Source organism: Anomalospiza imberbis, chromosome 2 (assembly GCF_031753505.1).
Source record: "Anomalospiza imberbis isolate Cuckoo-Finch-1a 21T00152 chromosome 2, ASM3175350v1, whole genome shotgun sequence".
Taxonomy (NCBI): Eukaryota; Metazoa; Chordata; class Aves; order Passeriformes; family Viduidae; genus Anomalospiza; species Anomalospiza imberbis.
This window is the reverse complement of record NC_089682.1, coordinates 112,903,984-112,930,883: the sequence shown is the minus strand read 5'-3', so window position 1 is coordinate 112,930,883 and position 26,900 is coordinate 112,903,984. Positions and strand designations below refer to the sequence as shown.

At 39.0% G+C, this 26,900-nt stretch overlaps 1 protein-coding gene across 2 annotated transcripts; it reads right to left on the bottom strand.

Annotated features, from left to right (window-relative positions):
* Positions 1 to 1,520: 1,520 nt before the first annotated feature.
* ASMTL (acetylserotonin O-methyltransferase like) lies at positions 1,521 to 26,887 on the bottom strand. Of its 2 annotated transcripts, none has more exons than XM_068182619.1 (13): positions 26,706 to 26,887; positions 25,556 to 25,687; positions 23,786 to 23,833; positions 23,098 to 23,162; positions 22,009 to 22,070; positions 19,980 to 20,088; positions 15,839 to 16,265; positions 12,737 to 12,899; positions 10,810 to 10,994; positions 8,991 to 9,120; positions 7,746 to 7,889; positions 7,118 to 7,240; positions 1,521 to 1,851 (listed from the first exon to the last, which is right to left on the bottom strand). In XM_068182619.1, exons 1-13 carry the CDS (start codon positions 26,796 to 26,798, stop codon positions 1,637 to 1,639), a joined length of 1,896 nt encoding a protein of 631 aa, XP_068038720.1. In that variant the 5' UTR covers positions 26,799 to 26,887; the 3' UTR covers positions 1,521 to 1,636. The 2 variants fall into 2 exon arrangements, with proteins under 2 accessions (XP_068038720.1, XP_068038719.1); XM_068182618.1 differs by lacking the exon at positions 1,521 to 1,851 and adding an exon at positions 4,706 to 4,965 and having other exon boundaries at positions 26,706 to 26,884.
* Positions 26,888 to 26,900: the final 13 nt, after the last annotated feature.

Here is a 26,900-nt window from a genome sequence, read left to right as displayed (position 1 = left end):
AGAGCAAGCACTCATGGCAGGGACTCCCGCCCCTACCAAGACAGGCGTGGTTTCCATCAGTAACTTTGCTAATTTTATTGTATGCTGAAATTGATATTTTGAACCTGTCAAACTTTTGTCTGAAATTATACCTATTCTTTCTAAAATGTGTTGAAATTGTTCTAGCTGGAGGGCATTAGTTCACATCACCTGCTTTCACTTTTAGTGGGTGTTTCCACTCAAAGTAAATAAGGCCAAACCTTTTTTTTAAACAGATGACTGGTGAACCACAAAGCTGCAGTAGCTGAGATGCCAGAAACCACTGCTTACACATGTAGGTACTTTGCAGGATTTCAAAATGAGAGCATGTCTCTCAAGAGAAGAAAAGGTGCCAGGCATAGTCTTTGTCTCTGCTCTAGTACAAGATATGTCACTATACTTTTTTTTTTTTTGCACACCAGAAGATCAAAAGTAAACTGTGTGCTCTTCTGAAGCATAATACAGATAGACTGAAGTGACTGCTGCGCTCACAGAGGGTTATGCACATAGGATGTTAGAAGACCATATTCTAAACATGATTTATGAAATGCTGTGGTACATTCATTCAGGGGGGAGGCACACACAGTGTGGTCATTTTTCCTTTTAAAAAAGCTCATAACTTAATACTCTCTTAGCACAATACCTTGTCTGCAAGACTGATATTTTGTTCTTCATAAAATTTTCTATTGATTTAAAAAGAACTTCATTTTCTAAGACTCTCAAGTATCATCAGTATGAACAATTAAGGTAAAAGGCACATAACTTGTAATGGGAAACTTGTTCAGTCTGTAGTTGTCATGTTCTGTTCAGCTTGGGAGTTCACCTGCATATGACTGGGGGAAATCCTTTTTTCTCCAGAAAAACCATGCTTTTTCTTCTGTTTCTTCACCTTTTTCCCCTCCTTATCTCATATTCTGCTATCCACTTTTATAAGAGCTCACAAATTAAGTAGGGCTAAAAAGGTGTGGGTGTTCCTGAAACAAACTCGGTGCCCTCACATTTAATCTCAAATTACAATCACAGAGGAAACTTGTGCTTTTATATAACTGCCTTTTTTTGGAAGCCTCTCTCAAAGCAGAGCAATCTGTCTTGACTCTCTCAGGAAGCTGCTGCTCCAGTTCTTGTTTCCAATCTTACACCATTGCAGTAGCTGTTTCCAGAGTTGATTAGAGTATGTTTATTTACAGTAGAAGATGTAATATAAAATGATACTAAAATGGATGGTGAGGGAGCATTAAAATGATACCAACCTTAACCTCCTGGAAGAGGGGCAAAGCAATGTGTGAGGGTCTAAAACTCTACTATTCTAACTCTAGTGTTCTCACCAAGTATGAAGAAACAGTGATTTTTCAGCAGTGTGAATACTGCCCTTGGGCTGATGACACCATTTGTGTCCGACACGTGTTCTGCAGCCACCGGATCTCCTGGCATCATTCTACTGAAGTCTAAAATAAATTTAATCAATCTTTCCCCCTTTTAGAAGTAACACCACAAAGCTGACATTTCTTGTTGCATTTCTTGTTTATGGTATTGATGGGAAGTTGAGAATGTATTTGGATAATTACAAAACATCAAACACAAGTATAAGACATCCAGACTACTGCTTAACACATTTTTTCTAGGTCTTAACACAGAGAATGACATCTAACAAATTTCCTGTTATTCTGATTCTGACATTTGTGAATCCATGTTGTTCCAGCAAAGCTTGATATTCAGAGCCACTTCTCTCCTTTCCCTCTGTCTGCACAAGCATGTTCAAAGACTGCAGCAGAGCTGTGCTCCTGCTCTTCTTTTCATCATCCAACACCATTTCAGCCAGCAAAATTGCACAGCCTAATTTAAAAACAAATGCATGCAACAGTTCTAATCCATTATCAGGCAAGAAAGTTTCTGGTACCAAGTAGAGGGGTGCAAACTACAAGACCTGAGTGATTTCCTTTATCATTTATGGATTTGCTCTGCTATTAAATCCACTAATCCACTATTCAATGAATAATCCACTCCTCTCACAAACCCCAGGAAATTCCCTTTCACAGTTTGGAGTGATCAAACACTCACAAGTCAAATCACGTTTCTGTTTTCAGGGGAAAAGGGGATGACTTCTGTAAACTTGGCATGAGGACCATAGAAAACAGTAAGACAGGAATAGAGTTGCATCTCTTTGAGATATATACTGCTGCTTCACATTCATATTGAAATTATGCCAAGCAGAGAGAAGCGTGGATGGCAAGCATTACAGAAGCAAAGGAGAAGTCAGGGTTTCTGTTCAATACATTCTGTACGTTTTTCCTGTATGACCAGATTTCTTTGTGGTGGGACTAACCTAAGGATGAAAGCAGAACTTAAATGATCTGATTTACAGAGTCTTCTTCTCCATATTCAGACCTGTGAGGGGAAAGGGAATCCAAGGGAGGGCTACTGACAAAAGCACTGCGATACATACTTGCCTTTTGGCCTTACACCAACTCAGATCAAAATAGCAGCAGTTCAGAATGATTTTATTATGAAGTACAATGTAACATTCATACCTTTCTGACCTTTAAGACAATCTCCTCAGAGCCATTCCAACTTGTACAGCTCAGACATTCAATAATCGTCAAAAAGTTTTAAAATTTAACCCCTCCTCATTCTTCATGTCAGGAAAATTTTCCTCAGTTATGCATATTGCTTAGAATCTTTTCAGTGTTAGACAAATAAATCCACTCCTTCTACCAGTCAGCAAAAGATATTCAGAGCAACTGAAAAACTAATTTTGTATATTAGTAAGATGAGCTTATAAATCCTCAGGTGACTGGGCTGAATCACATGATTGTAGAACACCTGAGCCTGAAACAGACCACAAAAGATCTTTTAGTCCAGCCTCCCACTTAGAGCAGGGCAGCTCTGCAATCAGCTCAGCTTCTTCAGGACTGGCTTCACACATGGAAGCCTCCAAGGACAGAGATTCCACAACCTCCCTGGACCATCTGCTCCAACACTTAATTATCCTGAGAGTGCAAAGCTGTGGTACATGACTACAGACACCATGCCCAAGGGAGTAATGCTTAGTGTTGTGCCTTAATCACAGAGTAAATGAAAGCTGAGTGGTAGCCAAACACATTCTATTCAAATTTTACAGGGACATAGTACTTAGGGGCACAGTTTTAAAGTCTGTGACAGTTACAGGTGTGCCACTTTAGGATTTGATTGTTTCTGACTCACACAGCTTAGAGCAGCTTAAGGAACAGCATTATGAACTTCATGAGAAACTATGAGACACATCTGATTGCCAGAATGAGTCTCTCTTCACATACAAACCTGTTAAGCTAAGAGCAAGCTTCATGTCAATGTGGAAAAGAAACATTTTAAATTTATTCATTTGAATATTCAGCCTTATCTATTTTAAATGTCTGTACAGATAAGATCAGTCAAAATTCCATTAACAGAAACCTTCTGCTAAGAATTAAAAACCCCAATGCGGTAAAGTCTGACATTTCCCTGATTTTGTACACCTGAAATGCTCTGTAGGAAGCCTGTTTCTCCTGATGAGTTGAGCCACTGTGGCACTTCTTCTTTACCCATTGGTCAAGGAGCAAAGTAACTCCTGATTAACTAACATCAGGGCAGATGCAACTCTTAACCTTCCTCATTAGCCCTCTCTGATTTGCTGAGGTTGGCGATTCAGTATTTGGCACAGCCTCTTGTACACTGGTTTATTGGGACTGCTGTTGTACAAGCGACAGGCAAAAACCTCACAAATGATAGAAAGAAAGCTAGTCTGAAAGTATAACTTTCATTTCCAGAGAGCCTTCTATTACACTTTAAAAAGAAAATATAAGTATCAATGAAGTATCAGGAAAGAAATAAACATTAGGAGAGGTGACATTTGTGACAAATTACTTGAAGAGACTGGATACAACATGCACTTCTCCAATTAAAGACTGAGGCATGAACAAACTTTTATTTTTTTATTTTTCATACAAGGTTTTATACATAAATCCTAAAACTCATCTCAATTAACGAGACAGAAAGCATATATGGCCATTCAGCCATATTCACAAAACCCCAGAAGTGACAGTAAGCCATATGAACAGCTCTCAGCTGCAGCCTGTGCAGGTAGATACTGTGGCTGGAGGCCAGAGGCTGCTGAAGTTCCTCTGTGACACTACAGTTACTGTAGCAACATGTTTGAAGTTTGTTCTGTTTTCACTTTTGCTTGCAGAAGAAGTGCTTAAAAAGACTATATATATGAGATGTTTTTGAGTAAAGTCCCACACAGCAGTGAAAAAGAGGACTATCATCTCCAAATTCAGGCAGATGGTACAGTATTAATTTTTAATTTCTGAAAAAAATTAGTAGTAACCACTGAATACACTGCAGAGGGGGAATTCTCTTTAATTTTAAGGTCCAAGAAAATGAAAGTATTAATGTAGTTCAGTACAAGCTTGCATTTTTAACCTGACTGGCTATACACAGCTATGCCAAGTCTAACTAAGCTTAATACAGTGTGCAGAAGAATTAGACATTAAGGTATTTCACATGCAGGAGTTTCAACCTGCCCCAGACACTTTTTAAAATGCACCGAATTCACTCTGGCAGAAGCTGCACTCCAACTTCTATCCAAGGCCTGTAACAACTGTGTTTCAGACAAAGGGCCAAAATGATCGTCAGCTGCCAATACAAGCTGGTTGATGATGGGTATATTGCACAAGGGGTGAAAATTCAGCATCCCAGATTGTTCCTGGGCACACTACAGTGACAGATTCTTCTTGAAGCACAGAACAGCATCTAATAAGTTTCCTGTGATCTTAATTTGTACATCTGTGAATCCGTATTTCTCCAGTAGCTGTTTATATTCTGAGCTGCTTCTCTGCTTGCCTTCAGTCATACTGAGGGATTGTAGCACAGCTACAGAAGGGTGCGTCTTCTGCTCATCAAGCACCGTTTCTGCCACTAGCAAGGCACTTCCTGCATTTCCAAAACAACCAAAGGTGGTTCTGTGTAAGTATTTTTAGCTTCAACTTAAAAGTGTTTTTTCAGAGGCAATTACAGAGGTCCCCTCAGACTGATTTTTTTAATGGTCTTCAGTGGAAATCAGTGAAAGAAGTTTACTTTCAATGATCTCTTCCTGGAAGCAACCATTTAATTGTCAAAAAGAAGGGAGAGTTTAGAGCACTGTCTCCAGAAATTGAGATCACTTCCTGCCTAGCGAGGCCTTTCTTAAACCCGGCCTTGCTTTCATTTGAACCAAACAACTCTTGTAAGCATCTGTCATAACCCAAACTTTGCATAAGATTAAGACAGTCACCCAAAATTCTTTCATAACTTATAATCAGGATTATAGTTTATGGGCTAGGCCTTATTTTGCATCCTCATCTCTGAAACAAACTTCAGATCTACAGTTGCATTAAGGAATCAGATGATCTTAGTGGTCAGGCTTTTCTGCTCCTTGTCTTCTTTGATCTTTAATACTGCCTGAATATGAGCCAGCAGTGTGTCTTGGCAGTCCAAAGGGACAACCGTCTTCTGGGGTGCATCAAGCACAGGATCATTAAATCCTGTGATTTAGTTAGATGATCACTAAAGAGGTGATCATCTCACTCTACTCCTTGCTAGTACAGCCTTGCCTTGAGTACTGTGTGCAGTTTTGGGCACCACAATATAAAATATATACATATATATATATATTAGGCTATTAGAGACCATCCAAAGGAGGGCCACAAAGATGGTGAAGGGTCTCAAGGGAAAGCCTTTTAAGGAGCAGCTGAAGACACTTGCTTCATTCAGCCTGGAGGAGATTGATGGAAGACCTCATTGTGGTCCTCAACATCCTCACGAGGGGTAATGGAGGGCAAGTACTGATCTTTCACTCTTGTGACCAGTGACACGACTCAAGGAAACAGCATGAAGCTGGGTCAGGAGAGGTTTAGTTTGGGTACCAGGAAAAGGCTTTTCACCCAGAGGATGGCTAGGCACTGGAACAGGCTCCCCAGGGAAGTGATCACAGCACTAAGACTGTCAGAGTTAAAGGGGTGTTTGGACAATGTTCTCAGGCACACGGTGTGACCCTTGGGGCATCCTGCATAAAGCTAGAGGTTGGACTTGAGGATCCTGATGGGTCCCTTTCAACCCAGTATATTCTTTGATTCTGTGTGTAATTTTGGGTGCCTCGGTATATGTGACCAAGATGGTGAAGGGCCATGAGGCCAAGATTCATGAGGTGCAGCTGAGGTCCCCTGATCTGTTCAGACTGGAGAACAGAAGGCTGAGGTGTGACTTCATCACCATGTACAACTTCCTCAAAGGGAGCAGTAGAGGGGAAGGTGCTGATATCCTCTCTCTGGTGCACCAGTGACAGGACACAAAGAAATGGAATGAAGCATCAGCGAAAGTTCAGACTGGACATTTGGAAAAGATTTTTCACCCAGAGGGTGGTAGGCACTGGAATAGGCTCCCCAGCTACAGATCCAGCACCAAACCTGCTGGAGTTCAAGGACCACCTGGATGACATTCTTAGTCATATGAACTAGTTTTAGTTAAGCCTTCAAGAAGCAAGGAGTTCTATTTGATGATCCTTATGGGTTACTTCCAACTTCAGATACTCTGATGATTCTATGATTCAAATGTAGTAGAAGGTCAAAGAGGCTGCGTATTTCTCATTGTATGTGTGCATAAAGTAGCATTGAACTTCAGCCAGTTTACCATATTCTGGACACTACTGAGATAGCAAAACAACAGCAAAACAAACTGCTGCTTCTTGATTTACCCAAAGAAACTTTAGTTGGGCTAATTTTATGTATAGAAATAAGCACATGCTTACTTAATTGATGATACAGGGCTTAGTAAGAAAGACTGGGCATGACAGAGAGTGGGGATATGATACAGTTATATGTGAAGCCTGCAACTATAGTAAAAGCTTATTATATAGAGTTTTATTTGCAACTTTGTTTCCTTCTTTTTCTTAATAGGTATTATCATAATGCAAGCCTACACATTCAAGCAAAGGCTACTATGAATGAACAAAAAATATCATAAGTTCATATTAGAAAAGCATTAGTCAGTGCTCATTAAAGGTACATTAACATGCACCTTTAAGTTCACAAAATAAAAAAAACCATACCTGGTCTGCAAACAGCTGATACCTTGCTTAACAGCACATGTATCTTTTCATCAGGCCAGTCATGAAGAACACGTGAAAGGATGTAAAGATCTGCTTCTGGAAGATTATCCTTGAAGAAGTCACCTGTTGGAAAACAAAGTTAGTACATTCCTACAGAAACCACAGAGTACATACTGCAAAAACAAGGCACTTCAGCAGAGTACAAAAGTAACAGGAATGAACAGGTACAGGTATGCCCTGATTTGCAGATGAGGAAAGTGTAGTTAAAGAGCAGATCATAGGCAAGAATTGTCTAAAAAAAATGGAGAGCAAACGTAAAGCAAGGAAGGAGAAAAAGTTCTTTGTAGTCACCATTTTGATCTTGTCTAGAAATGAAATACCTCAGACAAGCACATGCAGCCTCTGCTTCCAGTGGTATTCAAAAAATTACTAATTAATTCATTTTTAACCACATTCTCCAACCATTTTTTTATCCCCACTGTCTTGAAAAACACTATGTCCCCATTTAGCATGGGTGAACCTATATTGCCCTGTACTAAGATATGTTTGGGGTTGGAGTAGCAGCAAAAGAACCTGTTTGTTCTCAAAGATAAAAGAAACCAGAAGAATGATCAAGTGCTACATTTACCTGACACAAATGTTACTGGAGCAGTGTGCTGTCCTGAAGGCTGAAAGTAAGAGGTGTTTGCAATGACTTCTGGAAGGTCAAATACTGTGACCTTGAGATTTGGGTATAGTTGTACTAATTCATGAGCCAGAGCTCCAGTGCAACCTGTTAAGAGTTTAAAGAAGTCAAATCAAGTATTTTCTCCCAGAATTTGCAGTCATTTTTAAAGACAAGGCTGTATCTAACATTGTGAAATGGAGACATCCAATCAGAACCAGAGTAGACAGCTCAACAACTGACATGGGCAATAAGACTTCCTGGTTGATAGAGCAAGGTTTTAAAGCTTGTGGAATGCAGGCATGACTCCTTACTGACACAGAATTGCAAATGAGACCTTTTATATCAGTACCTCAGAGTTTTTCTGGGGAGTATCAAAATGTAAATGAAAAGGCAAATACTTCTATTAGTTGAGAAGAACACCTCTAACTGTTTAGCATTTTACAAAGCACTGATACCTGAAATTTGACAAACACTCTCCAGCATAGTAAAGACTGTCAGGTTCTGGACTCTCTGCACAAGTGGCAATGCTTGTACCAATACTGGGTTAATTCCTCTGAGATGCTGTCTACCTCCTCAGGCACTAAATAAAATATTTGTCCTTTATGGATCTTTCCCTATATAATAACACTTCCTCTGTGCATCTCCAAGTACAGGGTTTCCTTTAAAAAAAAGGATTGCTGAAAAGCAGAGTTTCTTCCGGTATATCACTGGTCTTCAACATTTTGATGGACATATTAGATATTAATAACTACAACAATACACAAAACAAACCCATTAGAAAAGAATCAAAACTTTTGTTTTAGCAGTGCAGTGTTTCAGGTTTGACACTCCGGTAGTGGTGGTTCACTACTTTCATTACTTTTGAAGATCTTGGATATGCCTAAGGAGAGCAACAACACTGCTGAAAATGGCACTCCCAGCCCAATGCTGTATCACCTGAGCCACTATCTTCTTTTCTGTCTTGAATTCTGTAACTGAGACAAACATTCACTAATCTTAAGCTTTTCTAATACCATTTAGGTAACTCCGCTTTCAATTAGCTGCACTGTTCTTTTATCCTGACATTGCAATATCAGAAAAATAACACTAGATAATATTACTGCAGTACTAGTAAAAAAAATATACATGTCATTTAAGCAATAAAATGTGGAACTGAAATCAAGCTTTTCCCTTTAATTTGTATACAAGTTCAATTACAAGCAATACCTCCTAAATCACAAGCAGATTTAAACTGTGAAAGGTCAAATGCTGTAGCCACATCTCTTGCTGTCAGGCGAGCAATGCTGTGCATGGCAGCCATAAAACGTTGCTTTACCTCCTGGCTGTGATAATAGTCCTAAAAGGGGGGAAAAGCAGTGTAATTAAAGTTTATTTTCATAGTTAATTAAAACTATGTACAACCAAGGCAGTCGGTGAACATCAGAATTCCCAAAATGAAAAGGTCCATTAAAAGTGCCACTGACTATTTGCTCATCCAAATCCTTTGCTGCAGTGATAAGCAGAGTTTTGCATCCCCTCAAGAATTCTGATCACACAGACATCTTGAAAGGACAGATTTAGGAGAATGAAAGAAAAATTCTAGTGCTCCTTCTTGATATCCTCACAAATTGCTTTCATTTGACCCAAACATTTATTCTTCCATGATGGAAAAATAACTAGATAATTGCACCATACCATAAATCAGAAACTTTTTAAGTTAAAGGTCGTTCTGTTTTTTGATTAGGGAACAAGGAAGCATACAGTAGCAGAATCTCATACCTTTACCTTTTCAAGGACACATACACAAATCCCTTTATCTTTCACTTTTATACAGATTTCACCAGTTATGGCTGGCTTTGCAACTACCATGAAGTGGAAGTATCTGCAGGCTGTGGTGTGCACAGTGCCATAGGCAGCTCATAGATTCTGCTCAGGCACAACATCCTGTACACATATGGAGCCCAGGTCCAAACTGGATACAAGCATCACCCAAGCAAAGGTGACAACCCAGATGTTTAACCAAGGATGAGCTCCCGTGGTTAATTAAACCACTTAATTTGTGTATAAATTTAGACTTCTACTGCAACAGCTATCCTAAAGCAAAGTATTTTAACTCCCTTTAAAGACCTTTTGAATGATTTCCAATGGAGTTTTTGTCCTCCAGTTATTTAAGTACTAACATGAAGCTAGCAGAGCTTTTAAGTCTCCAGAAGTCCTTATTTTGTTCCACTGACTATACATGAGGGATGTAGACATCTCTTTCAGGAGACTGCCTTCATCACCATCTTGAAGTTTAATACAAACTAAAGACCTCAGGACGTAGTCTGAAGTACAATTTAAGTCAGCAGTCCTGTCAAAGACTGCTCACACTACCAGCTCTCTGCTTACACAGGCACAAATATTTATGCCTCTCAACCTACTTCACTAGATTGGTACTGACAAGTTAGGCTAGTGACACCTCTAAGTGATTCTCCAGTCTGATCACATCCACTTGGGCTAGCATTGGAAAAGGAATACCACAGATTGAAACAGAAGGATTACAATTTTATCAGTAATAGGTATCAGCTTGAAGCTTATACAAAACTACAAAACTTCATAAAGGAGATCAGAGCCCTTCTCCACTGCATCAACACAAACCAGCTTTGACTACACAGCACAGCCTAAACTGGATGCACATCACAATCAACTGACTGGCATCCAACATGGAAGGAGTACATGTGTAAGGTACCATCTGGTGTTATAGAAATGACACAAACATAAATTAATCAGGCCCAGAGGTTGTTCTGAGAGTGTGTCAGTGGGATGGGCAACACTTCATCTGGAGAATTTTTGTCAACACTCCAATTTCCGAATATATTCTGTGATTGCTCCACTACTTCACAGCCTAAAGTTGAAGGGAACAGAAACCTGAGACTGGTGAATTGCACTGTGTTTCCACCATTTCTGAGACTGACAAACTTTATCAGACAGCTCTGTCTCCATTTGCCCCTAGATCAGTTCTGGGCTCCTCACAGCTGGTTTTAATACTAATAAGAGTTTATATTACCTTAAATAGATCATCTGCTTTCTTTCCAAAGGCTCGATGATTCTGCCTGCTCCCTTCTTTGACAGCAGACTCCAAGTTTGTGAAGAGAGGCCAAAGGTGGTCATTAGAATGGATAATGTAGCCATGAAGGGAGTATTTACCATCTGAGGTCAGGTAGGTATTTGCTGAGTCTGTATTACTGTAACCTTATGGGAAGAATAGAGTTGTAACCAGCTTAGTTTCAGTACTTTGCAACTGTTGCTTAAACTCTGAAGGCAAGTTTCCCTGCATAAATAACCAGTAAATCCTGATCATATGATCTATTATTAAAAATTTTGCACAAAAGTAATTCTGAGTCTTGTTATTCCTAAAGGAGCAAGTACTTAGTTTCAAAAAAGAATTTAAATGCTGGAAAATATAGATACACACCGATTTATTTTTTTTAATTTTAAACCAGAGTACCTCAGGTACCTAATATTCAAGGGACAGTATTAGAACAGTCATTCCTCATTCTTGACTGTATTTTTGTTTAGATTATGGCTGCTTCTTCCCTGAATTCAAGCTTTCTCCATTTTGTCTTTAGGTCTTCTTGATTTCCCTTGTCTTTTAACAGTTAAAAAGACTCCTTTTATTTTCTTCACACCTAACTATTTCAAGTCTTACAATGTAAATGATGCACATGGAAACTTAGAACTACATAGTGTGGACTGAAAAAGTTAAACCTAATTCTGACTCCCCCATTTACATACATATTCATGGACTGATTCAGTTAGGAGCACTAAAGTTTAAAGTGTTGTCCACAAAGAGGGACAGATTGCAGAACTCTCCCTATTAAAAGCCTGATCCTCTGCCGAAGACTGAGGGCACTGCTGCAGCAGGAAATGGAATTTGACGGTCATTTTAGATAGAAACACAGAATCACTTCAATGGAAAAGCCTTCCAAGGTTATCAAGTACAACCTTTAACCCAGCACTGTTAAGTCCACCACTTAACCAGGTTCTCAAGTACCACATCTACATACCTTTTAAATACCTCCAGGGATGGTGACTCAGCCACTTCCCTGGGCAGCCTGTTCCAATGCTTGGAAGAAATGTTTCCCAATATTCAATCTAAATCTCCCCTGGCATACCTTGAGGCTGTTTCCTCTTAGCCTGCTGTTACTTACTTGTAAAAAGAGACCATCTTCCACCTGGCTACCTCCTCACACTTAGCTGTGGAGAGCAGTAAGGTCTCTTCTGACCCTCCTTTGCTTCAGGTTTAACACCCCCAGCTCCCTCAGCCACTCCTCATCAGATTTTCACTCCAGATCCTTCATCAGCTCCATTACCCTTCTCTGGACATGCTGCAGCACCTCAGTGTCCTTCTTGTCACGAGGGGCTCAAAAGTGACCACAGGATTCAAGCTGTGGCCTCACCAGTGGTGAGCACAGGGGCACAGTCATTGCCCTGGTCCTGCTGACCACGCTACTGCTGATGTAGGCCAGGATGCTCACTGGCCACCTGGGCACGTGCTGGCTCATGTTCAGCTGCTCTTGAACACCACCATGTCCTTTTCCACTGGGCAGCTTTGCAGCCACTTTTCCTCCAGCCTGTAGTACTGCATGGGGTTGTTGTGACTCAAATAGAGATGACAGATCTGAGCTACTACACTGTTCCCTGGGACTGTCCATGCAACCTTTTCTTAGAAATTCGGTCGGTATTATGTCCAGAGAGCAAAAACAATCTAAGGTTTCCATAAAGGAGACTTGAATGTGTTCATTGCATAAAGTCTTCCCCCACTTGAAACAATTCCAGCTACTAATAATGAAAGCAAAGGAATCCAACCCCCTCTGCCCCAAATAAAAGTTACCCACAATATCAAGTCAGAACCTGTGACCTTAAAAGCATCTCTTCCAGTTTTGCCTGTCTTTTAGTACCATATACAGCTGCAGGGAGGGTAAATTAATCACCTTGTGGTGTTTTCTCCAGTAATCCAAGAGAAGCACATGCATCAAGGAGTCTTTCAGTTCCACATACAGAGGTTCCAACATCATTTGCAATATCCACAGCCTTCATTGGACCTTTATCTTTCAGATTATCAAATATCTTCAGCTTAGAGGCTACAAACAGAGCCTATGTGTAGGCAAGAAATTGTTATCATGCTGTGTTTAAAAGACTGCAATCAAAAAACAAAAGAATTATATTGTTCGCCTAGAATTATTCTACACATCTACTGTTAAACTACTGCAACACAATTTAACAGACCTCCTAAAAATTGCTTCCTTCCTTCTCAAAGGGCTTCAATATCTTGGCCAAGTAACAATTTTTAACAATGGTGTTCGGGAAAGAAGGGAGCTCACAGTATTCTGGAACACAGCCTACAAATTTTGTATGAAGACACTTTATTGAGATATTTAGCACTTGCCCATCTATACGGCTGTTAGACATAACAGAACATTCTTAAGCATATGAACCAATTCCAAAATTTGATAATAAAACTATTATTAAATAATTATTAAAAATTAAATTTGATATACCCAAAGCATAAGAAACTCAAAACTCTAAGATAATGTAACCACTAAGATAATGTAACAGCTTCAGTTGCCAAAAAACAGGTCTTTATTTTATTAAAATTAAGGAAAAAACCCAAAAACGTTAGGAATAAAACTTCATAGGACAACTGTACTACAGGCACACTTTAACAGGGTGTGTACACATGGAATGGGGACAAAAGAACAGCTAGTGCTTGATGATGAAGAAAAGTTCATGGGCAATGGCTGCCTTAAATTGAAAATCTTAGCTGAACTTTTTTAAAGACGTGCAAACCAAATCAGAGAGTAAAGTTATTGAGGTATGGTAATATATACCTTTCCATTCAAAATTAATTTGCAATTCCACAGTGTCTGTATTCTGAAGCAGGTAAAACACCTAAAACCAAGGAACTTATGGAGAGCACAACAGTGGAGGCAAATGCAGAATCACAGAATCCATTTCCTTACAACTGCAAGCAACTATAATGAAATTTAAATCTAAAGGTAATCAAGGGAAGAAGGGCCTTGACATTCTGCTTAAAAAAAATAAAGGGAAAAAAAGAGATTCTTTGAAAGGTAGGTCTGCTACTGTGTGTATTTATATTCTATCATCTTCACATCTTTTTGTTCTATTTTATAACATCTTTGTTATTCTAATAAGAACATATAGCTGAGATTTATTATAATTCAGGCTTTCACAATACCGAGCCAATTATATCTAGTTTACAACCAGATGGCTTCCGAGACCTGCCCAGTCTTTGGACTGATGCCAACTGGAAACTATTAGGACAGGAAAAAGAAGGTGAGAAGATAAGGCAGAAAACTTGGCTGCCCTACCTATTCAGTAATTCTCAGTTCAAAAAAAAAAAAAAAAAAAATTAAAGAAGAAAAAATGTCAAAGATCTGAGTACAGATCAGACTATGTAAATTTGAAACACAGAAAACTTCAAACTTTTTAAACTTGTATGTATTTAACCCTGATCCCTCCTGTTCTGAAGCACAACAGTTCAGAGGAAAATAGACAGCAATACCTTCACATGCAGGAGATTTTACTCTGCTTTATAAAGTTCTTGAAGAATCACTAAATTCACCCAAGAATCAAAATGAAAAAAACTTGAGAGTTTTTGCGGAAATAAATGCTTCTGTGTCCTTATACCTATTCTGCACATGGAAACATGATGAGTTTTGTCAGATCCAATTTATTACTATTGATAATTAATTTTACAAAGATCCATGAATTGGGAAAAAAAAATCCCACTAGCTCAGCATGTGATTCAGTACTTGATAGTATGACTTTATACTGGAGTAATGAGAAAGTAAAACTCTTCCTTTTAATTTCCAGCCTCCAATGTCTTTCACTGCACAAAACTCTTCAGCATCACATCACTGTAAATTGTATAAGTAATATACAACCACGTGCTGATGATTCTCTGTATTTTTATTTAAATTGAAGAAACGCTAAGCATCATCTCATCCATTCAAATACATCACTCCCTATAGGTACACAAGAAGTTCCCAAATGCAGCAACCTCAAAGCCACTTTATTCCAAACCTCTCAGGACAGCTTTGTATGCCTGCAAGCAGCACGCCCACAGAACCACACCACATGACCACACTACAGTCTTCCTTCAGAGCTGAGCACAGCTCTCCACTGTTTCAGCAAAACTATTGTTCACTGTGTGCTGTGCCCCCCTCCATTCATCTCAAAGTTGATGGATCTTTAGTTCCAAGTTTGCATTTCACAGCCACTTTAGCGCTTTTTTCCCACCTCTTCCTAAAACACAAATAGCTTGATGGAGACCAGTGATCTATTAGAATGATCACTGTTCATTTCTTCTTCCCTTTCTTCACTACTGTCTTTGCCACACTGGAACTATGTAGAAAATTTGGGAGTACTAAAAATGTCCAGCTATGCATTTCCCATCATGCCTGGCTGAAACACAGAGCATGTGACCTTGTTTGTGAGCTGTTATGAGTATGCCTCCATCAGATACAGCGTGGATATTACCAGTTAAACACATCCAGAACATGAAACAGGTTATTAACAAATAACATTCTGACAAGGCAATAAAAATTAAGGCCTTCCACAAAATTCTAAAGCAAAGCATTAAAAGTTACAAAGGAAATATAATATATACAATTCTTGTCACAGTTTTAAGTTAGGTGAGTTAACCACATTAAATGCTTTCTTTGAAGAGTATATAAATTCCAGCTTAGTTGCGCTCTTCTGATCAGTAAAAAAAGAAAAATCTGCAACTTCTTTTCCCTCTCAGCTCAAGAGATAAAATTATCCAATAGGTAACTGAAATTTCATAGAACACATAAAAACAAATACAAAAAGACAAACCCAGCAATGTTTGCACTGCACCGGAAGGTTCAGCTATCTTAAGATTCTCCAGAATGTCAGTGGTCCTTTTTTACTAATTATTAATACATTCATTCGCCAGCTGAAGTATTTCACAATACCTGTTACATACCTGAGGTCCAGTGAAACAAATGTATCAGACAACAGTGTAATGAGTAGTTTTATTTTTCCCTTACCTTTGAAGCTCTAAAACCATCCATCAGCTCTAGAATTTTGGATGGAAGTTTTGATGCACTCTGTGACACTCCATTCTGATTTTCCAAAGGTACTGTAAAATCAGTTCTGACAGCAGAAGTGTTATGAGAAGTGTAAGCAGCTCCTGAGGAATGCATCCCACCGCAGTCCAACTTACTACCAACTTTGTGCTCTTTGAAATTTGAAGATTCACTTTCTCCATCACTTAGGTTCTCAAAAGTGTCCACAGAAGGGATAGAGTCATACTTTTTATGTTGCACGTTATGTTTAGAGGGCGGATAGTACAATTCTGCTAGCTTTTTGCAGAAGTGATTCAAAGGAAATCCCACCACATTCAAGAAGTCTCCATGGACATACTCAACTAACATTCCACCAAGGGCCTGGATACCATATCCACCAGCCTTGTCCCTGGGGGAGAGAAAGCAAACAGAGAAATCTGTAACATAGATCTAACTAAGGTTAAGAGTAGAGGTATCACAGAAGACTAATAAACCACCAGTACTGCAGAGCCTGGCATAAAGACTAGTACCTAAGTTACAGGCAGATTAAATCTACTAGGTAGGCTCAACACTTCAATTTGTAAATCACAAGATAAATAAAATGATCAGTATTTAGACTAAAGGTGAGGAGCCAAAGGTCTTGATGCTTCAGTCAGTTCAAGTGCAAGAGTCACCTGAGCAGCAGGTGACTGCAGTCAGAGTGTTGTCATAAGTTACCAAGTCGTGGCTACCAAAAACATAACAGTGTCACCAAGAGCAACACTGCCACTGGGTCACCAGATGCACACTGACCCTCACCAGAGGCTGGAAAGCCTTTGGGAATGTCAGGTCCCAAAGGAGCTCAACAAAGATGACCTTTTAGACCCTTTAGATGATCACAGAATGCATCTTGCAGACCTCAGTCAGAGGAATACTTAAAATGAGGATTGGGAAGACAGGATTTTCTTGGAAAATAGCAACCTATTCAAATGAGATCCACTACTCTATTTAGCCCTATCCATCCATCTCTTGTGCAACCATCTGAGATAGAATAGAGCTGTGGCTCACAACACTGTGCTCTTAAGATGTCATGGTAATACTGGTAATTTGGCACAGGAATGTACGTGCACAGAAAATAACCTTGGAAATCTAATTTGTCTTTAGATGTAATTATGGAAATTCCACAGACTGGCATGGAAATATATACAAGTCAGATAAGCTGCAGCAAACCCAACAATTTTACTGTTCTCATACAAGGAACAAGGCAGTTAAAAGTATGTTTCCTACATAACAGCAGAATCTGAAAGCCTATGTCAGCAAGCTTAGAAACCAAAGGTCAGTCAGTCTCAGATCTATTAACTTAAGGTAGCATAAAAATACACAAACTGCTTGAGAAAGAAGGTTACTACACAAAAAAAAAATTGCTAATTTTTTCATCTTCGATTTGATCAGAAACAGCTCTTTATTTTTAGTACTTACCTCCAGATTCCCTTTCTAATAGCATGCTAAAACAAACAGAGGAATCAGTATACCAGCAAATAGGATTTTCTGAATTGCTATAAACTGTGGAACAGGAATTCTCCTTTAATCTTGAATTGTAAGCACTACCATATAACTTTGTCATTGGTTAAATTATTTCTTCTTTACATCAACTAAATTAGGAATATTATAATAACTAAAATGTCTTCTCATTTTTCAATGAAGTTATAGTTATTTTGGTATATGCTTACAGGTAGGCAAAATCCATTATAACCATCAAAAGCAGCAGTATCATACTCCCAGCAAGAACATTAACAGAAATGGCTATATATTTATTTTTCTACAACATTATATGTTCTGGGATTGGATCCTGAAAAGAACATTTATATTCTGTATTTTATTCCTTCACAGTAAAATGTGTAACTGTAGAGCTGAAGGCTCTGTCATCACCTCCTTCCCAGACTGCAGTAGAGTCCTTTGATTTCACTGCCATCAGAGGAGAGCTACTAAAACCACATAGGATTTTCAGGCTAGCAGCTGTAAGCAGAGATGGATAAAATTGTTCATAAGGGAAAGATTACAAAATAAAAAGCTGGGTCGAAGTCTACCCATTATATAAGCCCAAACCAGTTAGGATTACTGTGGTACAGCCTTCTTTCTACAAGATACACAGAAAAAAAACCAAAGAGACAGTGCCTGCAAGTAGAAAGAGGAATAGGAAAAAAACAAAAAGCAAAACATCTTTCTGAAGCCAAAATTTGAAGGTTTTTATAGCATCATCACAGACTACCTTGAGACAGCAATTTCCCCTCCTTCCTTACCCATACTTTACGTTAGCTATGTATTTCTACTATTATTCTGTCACCAGTGATTGACTTAAATACTATGCCAATTTTCTTCTTGCAAGAAAAAGATTCAATTTAATTCTCAGGAGAACTAGTAATTTCTCTTTTATTTTTTTTCATGAGATTATTAAGTCTTGTATTATTTCAGAAAATTATTTTACCATATAATTTTTTCTTAATAAGGAATGGTCACTTTTTGCTTAGAAAAACCTGTATGCATAGAATTGTGTGACCTGTATGAGTGGACATAGAGGAAGGAACAAAAATAAACAAAAAAACTGCGGTGAGATACTTCTTACCCTTCTGCAAAATTTATAGGACACTGTTTAGTAGTTCCTTTGCAAAGTCAGAGTAAGTGCTTTGTATTATATACACATAATAGGAACATATATAAACACGATTATATAAACAAAGATCAATTGGTTTCTGCCTCAGAGAGTAATAAAATACATTCTCTGAACCTGTGGTCCCTGAGAAACCCTTGATGTCACACACCATTTTTAGGGGAAATGAACAGAACAAACCAGCACTGCTCACAAGCTGTTTTGGTGCAGCAAAGTACTGCTAAAGCTATTTGCTTCCAGAAGAAATATTCAGAATATCCCATAATATTTTTCAACCTCATATTCTTCCTAAAAATCCATGGTCATTTCTCCTTCAAACTGCAGTTTTATGGCCCACTAAACCTAAACCTCATACTAACTAGCAGAGTAAATATCACCTTCCAAAAACCTACGTAGGAATTTATTACAAGCTGTAGTCCCGCCAAAATACTCTCTCCCTATAATCCAATTTAAAATCAGTCTATTCAGTAAGCTGTGAACCTCACATATTCACAAAGTATGCCTCATTTACACATAAGCATTGAAGTATATCCAAAGTCTACATTGGTTAATTTTCCCCAGTAAAACGTGGCTTTATTGTTTTATAGCACAAATGAGTTTAAAAACCACCACAATTTCTTACATGGTCAGAATTGAAGCTACAGGGACAAAAGTTCACTTCCTATCACCTGATATGCAGTCCATAGTGCTAACTATGCCTTCAGGCAGCTTCAGCTAACACAAAGGGAAGACAAATTCCTTTCCCTTGCTGTCTCCAAATAAGTACTTTTTTTTTTTTTTTTAAGCTATCTAGTGAACATCATTTTAGGAGTAGTAATTAGGCATTCTGTTCTCATGCTATTTCTTCCATGGAGTCACTGTTGTCTGGTATATTGTCTTTGCCAATGTTGCCTACATAGGTCAGTAACTATATTACCAGTGTAGCAGAAACGCAGAAACTGAAGGACAATTTTGGCACAGCAACATACACAAACTGCGTTTGCACTTTTCACAAGGATAAGTAAAAATTAAGCTGGCATTCCTTGCATCAGAGCAGTGATTTTGATAAACTAACTTCTAGCACCAAGTTCTAGCTGTCTCCCAATACAGTTCCATGATGCCCTGATTATCCAACACTTACTCTTTTCACCTGTTTGTAATGAACTATGCATTGTCTTGGGCACTGAAGATCCCTGAATACCTCTGCTAACAGAAAGATAATTATGTATTGCACAATTGCTTGCCCTAAACCAGACTATTTCAAGTCTTCACTTTTCAAGTTCATTAGGGCTCTAAAGAAGTAGCTCACTTTCACTGGAGAAATGACAGCTTTGCACTAGAACAAAGTAACAGTGACCTTGAATCACCCATACTATCATTTATTATACACACAGAGCAAAATTTCACAGAACACAGGACAATGTTTTACACTGGCTTAGTAATGTACTCTAAGGCCTATTCTCAAGTGTTGTGTGGTGGCATCGGGGTCTTACTTACATTGGCTCCCCACTATGAATATACTCCCACAAGAGCTCTTCAGACAGCTCAGAAAATTTTACTTTAGTCTCTTCATAGAAATCAGTGATTTCCATCTCTAGCTGATTGTCTACAGAAAGAAAAAGGCCTTATTAGAAGCAGGAATTATAGTTTAGAGAGCATAACATCTAGGTTGTATTTCTTAATCGTTTGACAATTTTGCTTGAGAAAAATTAGATATATTGCATAGATGTATGAAATGACTAATAATGTTCTTTAGGGGCAGTGGGTGCAATTTTCCCAGAACAGTAAGAGTTTACATTTTCAACCTCTGCAGTCCTGTGTCAGCGCTAACAGACTGCTCTTCCTGTATGGAATATATTCTTAACATTAACAACCCTTACACAAAGCTTTTTATAGATGCTGGCACACACATCCAGCACTGAGTACAAAGAAGGCTACAAGCACCCTTCCAACTTCATGACTGTTGTCAAAGAACTCTTAACAACATACCAGAGTCCAACATGTAGCTGTCATAAAAGTGGGTACGTGCAGCTGCACCTGCATTTCAGACTTGGGTATCCAGCAGTCCCATCAAGAACCACTGCCGTCATCTTCCTATCATCTCTCAAGAGATGACAAGATAATTTCAGACTTCTGTAGCTGGAAGTGGATGAGGGAAGGTGCAATAAAGTACTGCACACCTGGGTATGGACCCTGCTGTCACTGCCGACAGAGGTTTTTCCAAATCATGTTCAAAAGGTAACAGCCTTGCACAAATGAATGTGCACATTACAGATTATTAGCTCTCTCTACTCGTTCATATTAACACCAAGCATCTCCTGGTACCGCTGTTCTGGTAGCAGTGGAAATGCTTGAGGAGGAGTAAGAAATATCTGCAGTACAGACCAAAGGAAGAATGCTAACCAATTTCTAATGGTGATAGTGTGAAGCCCAAACAAAATAAGAAAACTGGTGCATATGAAGACATTACCATGTCTTTCAGTATTGATAACAAATTCTAGTCAGCTCAAAATAAAAACTTTACCTTTAACAAGTTAAAAAACACATTGTAATTATAAATTGTAAATACAGTTTATAATAATTCTACAAAACTGCGCTATCTATTGCATCTCTTGGGGAATCTGCCATCTAAAGGTATATTTTCATTCATCCGACTGTGATGCAGCTCAAACTGGTAAACTTCAAAGGAGATGTGCTGTTATAGCATCACTATTACAGTTGGGTGCACTTAACTTTCTTCCTAGAGTAAACAGTTAAAGGTGTTATTTACATTGCTGGGTTGCTCACAGGAATCCCTTGGTAACACGTTTTATTTCTTTTGCAGCAGCTCTCCCTCTACTGTACTAGCATATTAGCAGTACTATATCACTAACTTTAATTCTATTTTACAAGAGTTAAGAACAACCATTCCAGAAAAGATTAAAAACTGTTAATTTGTGTACAGAAAGACTGTCCAGCAGAATGTCTGCAAAAGCTCTACTAAAAGACTCGTGGCATAGTTATCAGACAATGCCCTTCAAGCACTCCTCAAATTATATTAATGGTACAATTTCTATAAAACTACTCACTTTCTCTGTAAATTATGTAATAAAGAACATTGGCGTATTGCTCCCTACAGCTTCTTCACAGTCTGAGGCATTAAGCCTCAACTGGTCTAAGCACAACACAGAATGAAGTTGATATGGATCACATCCAGCTCAGTCTCACAGTCTGTAGTACCTTACTTGAATTTAATTTAGAATCCCACAACTTACACTGACCTTTCAATTAGTCTCATAGCTTTCAGAGACAGCATTTCTAAACTCCATTGTGTCTTGTTGCTTTCCCTTCTGTGTGAAAACTGAATACAGGAAGAAGGTTGTCTTTTGTGGGGAGTCTTTAATTTATATTTTGATAAGGCAGTTCTTGAGTAGAAAACTAATTCAGACTGTATATGAAACATTTTCATCCTGTTTCTTTACTTGTACAAGCTATCATAAGAGGGATTTTGAAAACAAATACTGAGTTGTAATAAAATTACACATACCTTTACTGCAGCAGTGTATAATAGCCACGCCTGTGAAAACACTGTGCTCTTTCCCATTTAATCTGTCAGGCAAAAAATGTCCATTAAGCAACAGTCCTATGAAATGTTCTACATGTGAACTGCAGAACATTGCTTACACTCTGATTGATTACACTGCTACACTCTGAGAAGCAGACCATTACATTAATGTATCACTCAATGGATCTGACATGCACCCTAAACTATTAAATTTTATTTCAGTATCACTGAAAAGATAATGGCAAAACAAACAAAATAACCACATAAAAAACACTACCAAAAGCTGCAGTCATTTCAAGTCTCCAAAATACCACTTGTGTAAGAGTAGCCCATGGTATTAACTCATTCACTGTACATCAGGAAAGTGACTACTCCAAATGCATTAGAAAAGGCCAGCTGGCAAAAATACTACTGTTACAGCCATCTTTGCTGAAAGCTGGCAATAAACAGCTAGGTGATGTAACTCCGACTAAACATGTAATAGGGAACTAGAGCATATGTTCTCATTTCATCCAGACTGGTCCCCAGAGATCCCACTGCAAGCCAGAGTGCAGAGAACAGCTGAGATTGCCTTACCCCGGCAAGTGGGGGCCCTTGCAGTGGCTCCAGAGTGCCACGCTGTGGCCAATTCCTTCTGAGCACTTTATTTTCTGCTGTGTAAGCAACAGATGTATAATAGCAAGGGATTGTGAATCTTTGAAGAGACTATTTAAGGAATAATCTCGTAAAGATTAGCCAGGATATTTTTGGATGAGATCAGAAGTATCTCACATGCTCTGTCCCCCACAAGATTCCACATGAAATTGTTAAGATGAAACAGTGTGAGAAAATATTCACTTGACACCTTGGATATATGCAAAAATGCATCATCTTGTCTGCCTTTTTTCCTGGAGTTCTAAGAAGTTAAATATTAAGCACTTTTCATATCCCAAATTAAGATTGACCTACTAAACTTACAACAAACAAAACCCCAAAAAATTTGCATGTATTCCTTCTGTGGAACCCTTTTGAGAATCTAAGTGATAGAGAAATTGCATCTTCAAATTTCATTTCTTACTTAATACTACAGACCTTGATAGCATCCTGTAGGCATCTTGCTTATCAACTGGTTTCTCCAGGATCTGCTCATCCACAGACTAAAAACAGAAAAACAGAATGAGTGTGCTTCTTTTTCTCACTTTTCAGAAACTGAGGTCAGAGATGATGTTCATATCATGATTTCAGCCAGGGTTTCAAACCTGATGCTATTGAGTAGAGCAAGCAGCACAGATACTTTGGTTGAGCAAGTGTCAAGCACATGAGTGCCATAGTCTACCCTCCAATGGGTGAACCTCTCAAACAAAAGGATAATTCAGCTTCTTCTGTCCTTGACAGTTCACTGTCTCTGTGAAGAGGTCAGGTACAAAGTGACCTCCTCCTACAAGGCACAACACAGTACAGTTCACATGATCTGGACTTCTTGACAGACAAGTCACCTGAGAACAGAATTTCCATTATCTATTAGGAGATCTAAGGCAATATTTATTGGCAGTATTAGTGTCCCCAAAACCAGTAGCAAGGCTTCTAGCTCTCAAGACTTCAAAAATTACCTTGTTGGGAAAAAACCCTAAAAGCCACATCAACAAACCCCAAAAAGATGTATCATAATGTAGGTATACCTTCACAGTGAAGACAGCTTTCAAACTTAAACCTAAAGATATAAGTATTTTCTACACTTGTCATAAATTAAAATAATGCTAAATCACTAAAGACTTCTTACCACAATAGTGTCTGCTCCTATGACAACATCAGGTGTTCTCATATGCTTCTGCAAAAGCATAAGAAAGAAGGCATTTGTCAGAAGATGCAAAGAGAACAACATCTTTTGAGACATAAGGTAAGAAAATAGCAGTTTACTGGTTTAGAAGTAGGGCTCTACACTGACCTGAAAACAGACACTATTTTCTCCTTTTGCACTGTATGTGAAATAGTAAACATTTATATCACCATAAAAGTGAGGCTTGAGCACACCATTCTCAGGCCACAAATCTGCCCAGATATGTTACTGATTAATAAACGATCCAGGAAATAAAGTACATTCTCAAAAGTCAATCTGCTCTTCAAGGTGGCAAATAATTCCTTCAAAGGAAGTGCCTAGTGTTTGGAAGCCAGAGAATACAGCCCTCTAGAATCATTTTTCCAAGCAAAATTTTACTGACAAATAAACCCCTTTTTTTTAACTACACTTTGTATTTGTCTCTCAAAAGGGAGCACAGTATTTTTTTAAATATGAGAGGTACTGATATATAAAGATTCCTTGTAAATCTTTCTTGACTTTAAACAGTACCTGTCCTTATAGCTAAGTTTTGATTTACCTGCATATTATACTGCTGTTACTTATCACAATATGACATGAAACCTCCCCGTGTTACCATTATAATAAAACATTTATAGGGAGGCACTTCTTCTAGACAAAGACTTGATGTGCTCTAAATGGTTTAACCATATCTAGAAATAGTTTTACAAATTCCTGTATGAAGAAGCATTTTGAAATCCACTGAACTGAGCATTATCACCAGCACAGTATTTTGCAATGAAAGCCCAAAGTAAGTAATTTAGTGAGGCTGGGTTTAAAATCCACTCTCCTATGTTGTACCATTGTCTGGAAAGTAGTTGACAGAATACTGGGTAACGATTTACATTGGAGACCATGCAATATTTGCTTTGAAGAATGGTGACATCTGGCAACACTGTTAATTTAAAATGTTCAACATTCCTTTTCTGTCGCTAGAATAGGATCAGCAAACACCCCTCTCTTTCAGAGCTATATTATTAAGAAAATATTATGGTCCATTTTGTGAGATTTAATCTGCTTGACTTTCAAATAGGTTCTGGTAGCAAAGAGCCTTATGTGTTCAAACAGTGATCACAGCCAAGGGCATAAGTCAAAGACCACTGATAGTGTAAGTTGCATCACTGGTTTTGATAAAATTTAGGATACAAAATGGATGCCTCGTGTAACAGAATCTGAAATAATATCAACTTCTCCCTTCTTAAAATTAGATAGATAAATTCTGTTTTAAAACATTCTGGGCAAAGAAAGAGTAATATTTTTTTTCAGCTTTCCTCCTGTACACACAATATCTGAGCTATTCTTGTCACTCCATCAGTGAAAGCTACACCAAAGCACTGGAATCACATCAATGTTTTTCTGGGGAGTCTGTATCCACAATCAAGAAATATGTGGAATGAAGTTAGCTGTACACCTGACTGTCGAAAGAAACGATGGAATTTATATTCTGCACAAGAGTAGGTATGAAGCTGACAATAGATGCAGGCTGCTTCCATTTGTGGAAAGCCTGAACTGCAGGCATGAGACTTCTGATTAGGCAATTTCAAGATACCACCTCTCACAAGTGACAGGAAAACATCCATTAGCCTTCAGTGGAGAAAAAGGATTCAGGGATCACTTAAGCAGGGCAAGCAAATTAAGTCACAGTAACATGCACCACCTACAGACAAAGAGCTCATTGCTGTAATAGTAACTTACTACATGCATTCTGTTTGCTACTTCAAGAGCCTTCTGTTTTGCTGTTTCCACAGCATACTCATAAGGGGCTTTAAAAGATGACTTTTCTAGTGTCTCCTTAAACCAGGATGGAACCACCTCAAACCGCAGGCCCTGTAATACAGGAAAGTGAAGCAGTCAGTCTGACCTCATCATTAAACATTGCTCCCTAAGGTATATTAAGCGAATAGCAAATTTGACATCTGTTTTATAGACTTTAACACACCTCCCCCCCAAACACACACAGAAAAACATCCCCAGTGCTTCTGTTGGTGTTTAGTGCATGCATATCCTTTGCAAGCAATCTAAAACAAAACAATCAGAACTTTGAAATTGGTGTGTATTTTTGATTTGGCCCTCATTTATTAGAACCTAATCCCATTAGTAACTTCATTGTTCTTTTAGTATAAAAAGCCATATGAAGTGTGTAAGCTTATACTGTTGTATAAGCTTACACACTCCATAAACAGAGGATTATACTACTGGCTTTTCTTAAATTTAATCCATCCATAGCATTTTACTCATGCAACAGCAGTGCACATTCTTACAGGTGTTTTACTGCACTTTATGTATCTTTATACATATGATAAACAGAAAACAAAACCAAATAGTTTCTGATTGGTTTGGTCAAACAATGCCCAACTATTCTTCCAACTTTTTGCTTCTAGGCTGTATTTGTACATTTACTACACCCAGCAGGCATACTATGTTTCTAATAACTTAGTGTATGATTGAACCTCGGTGCTTCTTCACACATCCATATTTTGAAGTTATTTCTTCCACTAAAGCTCAATTTATCGGTTGAATTATTAAGAATGGTAATACTAAGCAACCTAAGTTCTATAGGTAATACCCAAGTGCCGTCCAAAAGCCTCCCGCAGCCCGCCCAGCGAGGCCAACACGTTCCTCCGCAAGGACTGAAGGATCTGAATGACAGGTTACGACCTCCTTTACTCTGCACGAGTGCATTTCAGAAAGGACACATCTCCTTTATTTCCCCGCTCCCCTCCCACAGGTCTCATGGAGCGGGGCCGGGAGGCGCCGGGCCCCGCAGGCCCGGGCCGGCCCTTGCGGCCGCCGCTGCCCGCGGCTCCCGGCCCGTGCGAGGCCAGCGGCCGCCGGCCGCACTCACCACGTTGGTGAGGATCTCCTGCCGGCGCGGCGAGGCGCTGGCCAGCACCACCCGCTTGCTGACCAGCTTCCCCAGCACCGGGTTCAAAACCATGGCGGCGGCCGGCGGCCCTCAGCCTCTGCTCCGCGCTGGTCGGGGGCGGGCAGGCGGAGGCGGCCTTATGCGGCGGCGGGGCCGCGGGGCGGAGCCGGGCCG

What these genes read in the sequence shown, in the direction of transcription:
- ASMTL (XM_068182618.1), bottom strand. Translation starts at nt 26,798, where the DNA reads ATGGTTTTGAACCCGGTGCTGGGGAAGCTGGTCAGCAAGCGGGTGGTG. An exon ending in ACTGGAGAAAACACCACAAG is followed by an intron (nt 10,995 to 12,736) that starts GTGATTAATTTA and finishes TCTTCCCATAAG; the next exon opens with GTTACAGTAATACAGACTCA. An exon ending in ATCTGCTTGTGATTTAGGAG is followed by an intron (nt 7,890 to 8,990) that starts GTATTGCTTGTA and finishes AACTCTTAACAG; the next exon opens with GTTGCACTGGAGCTCTGGCT.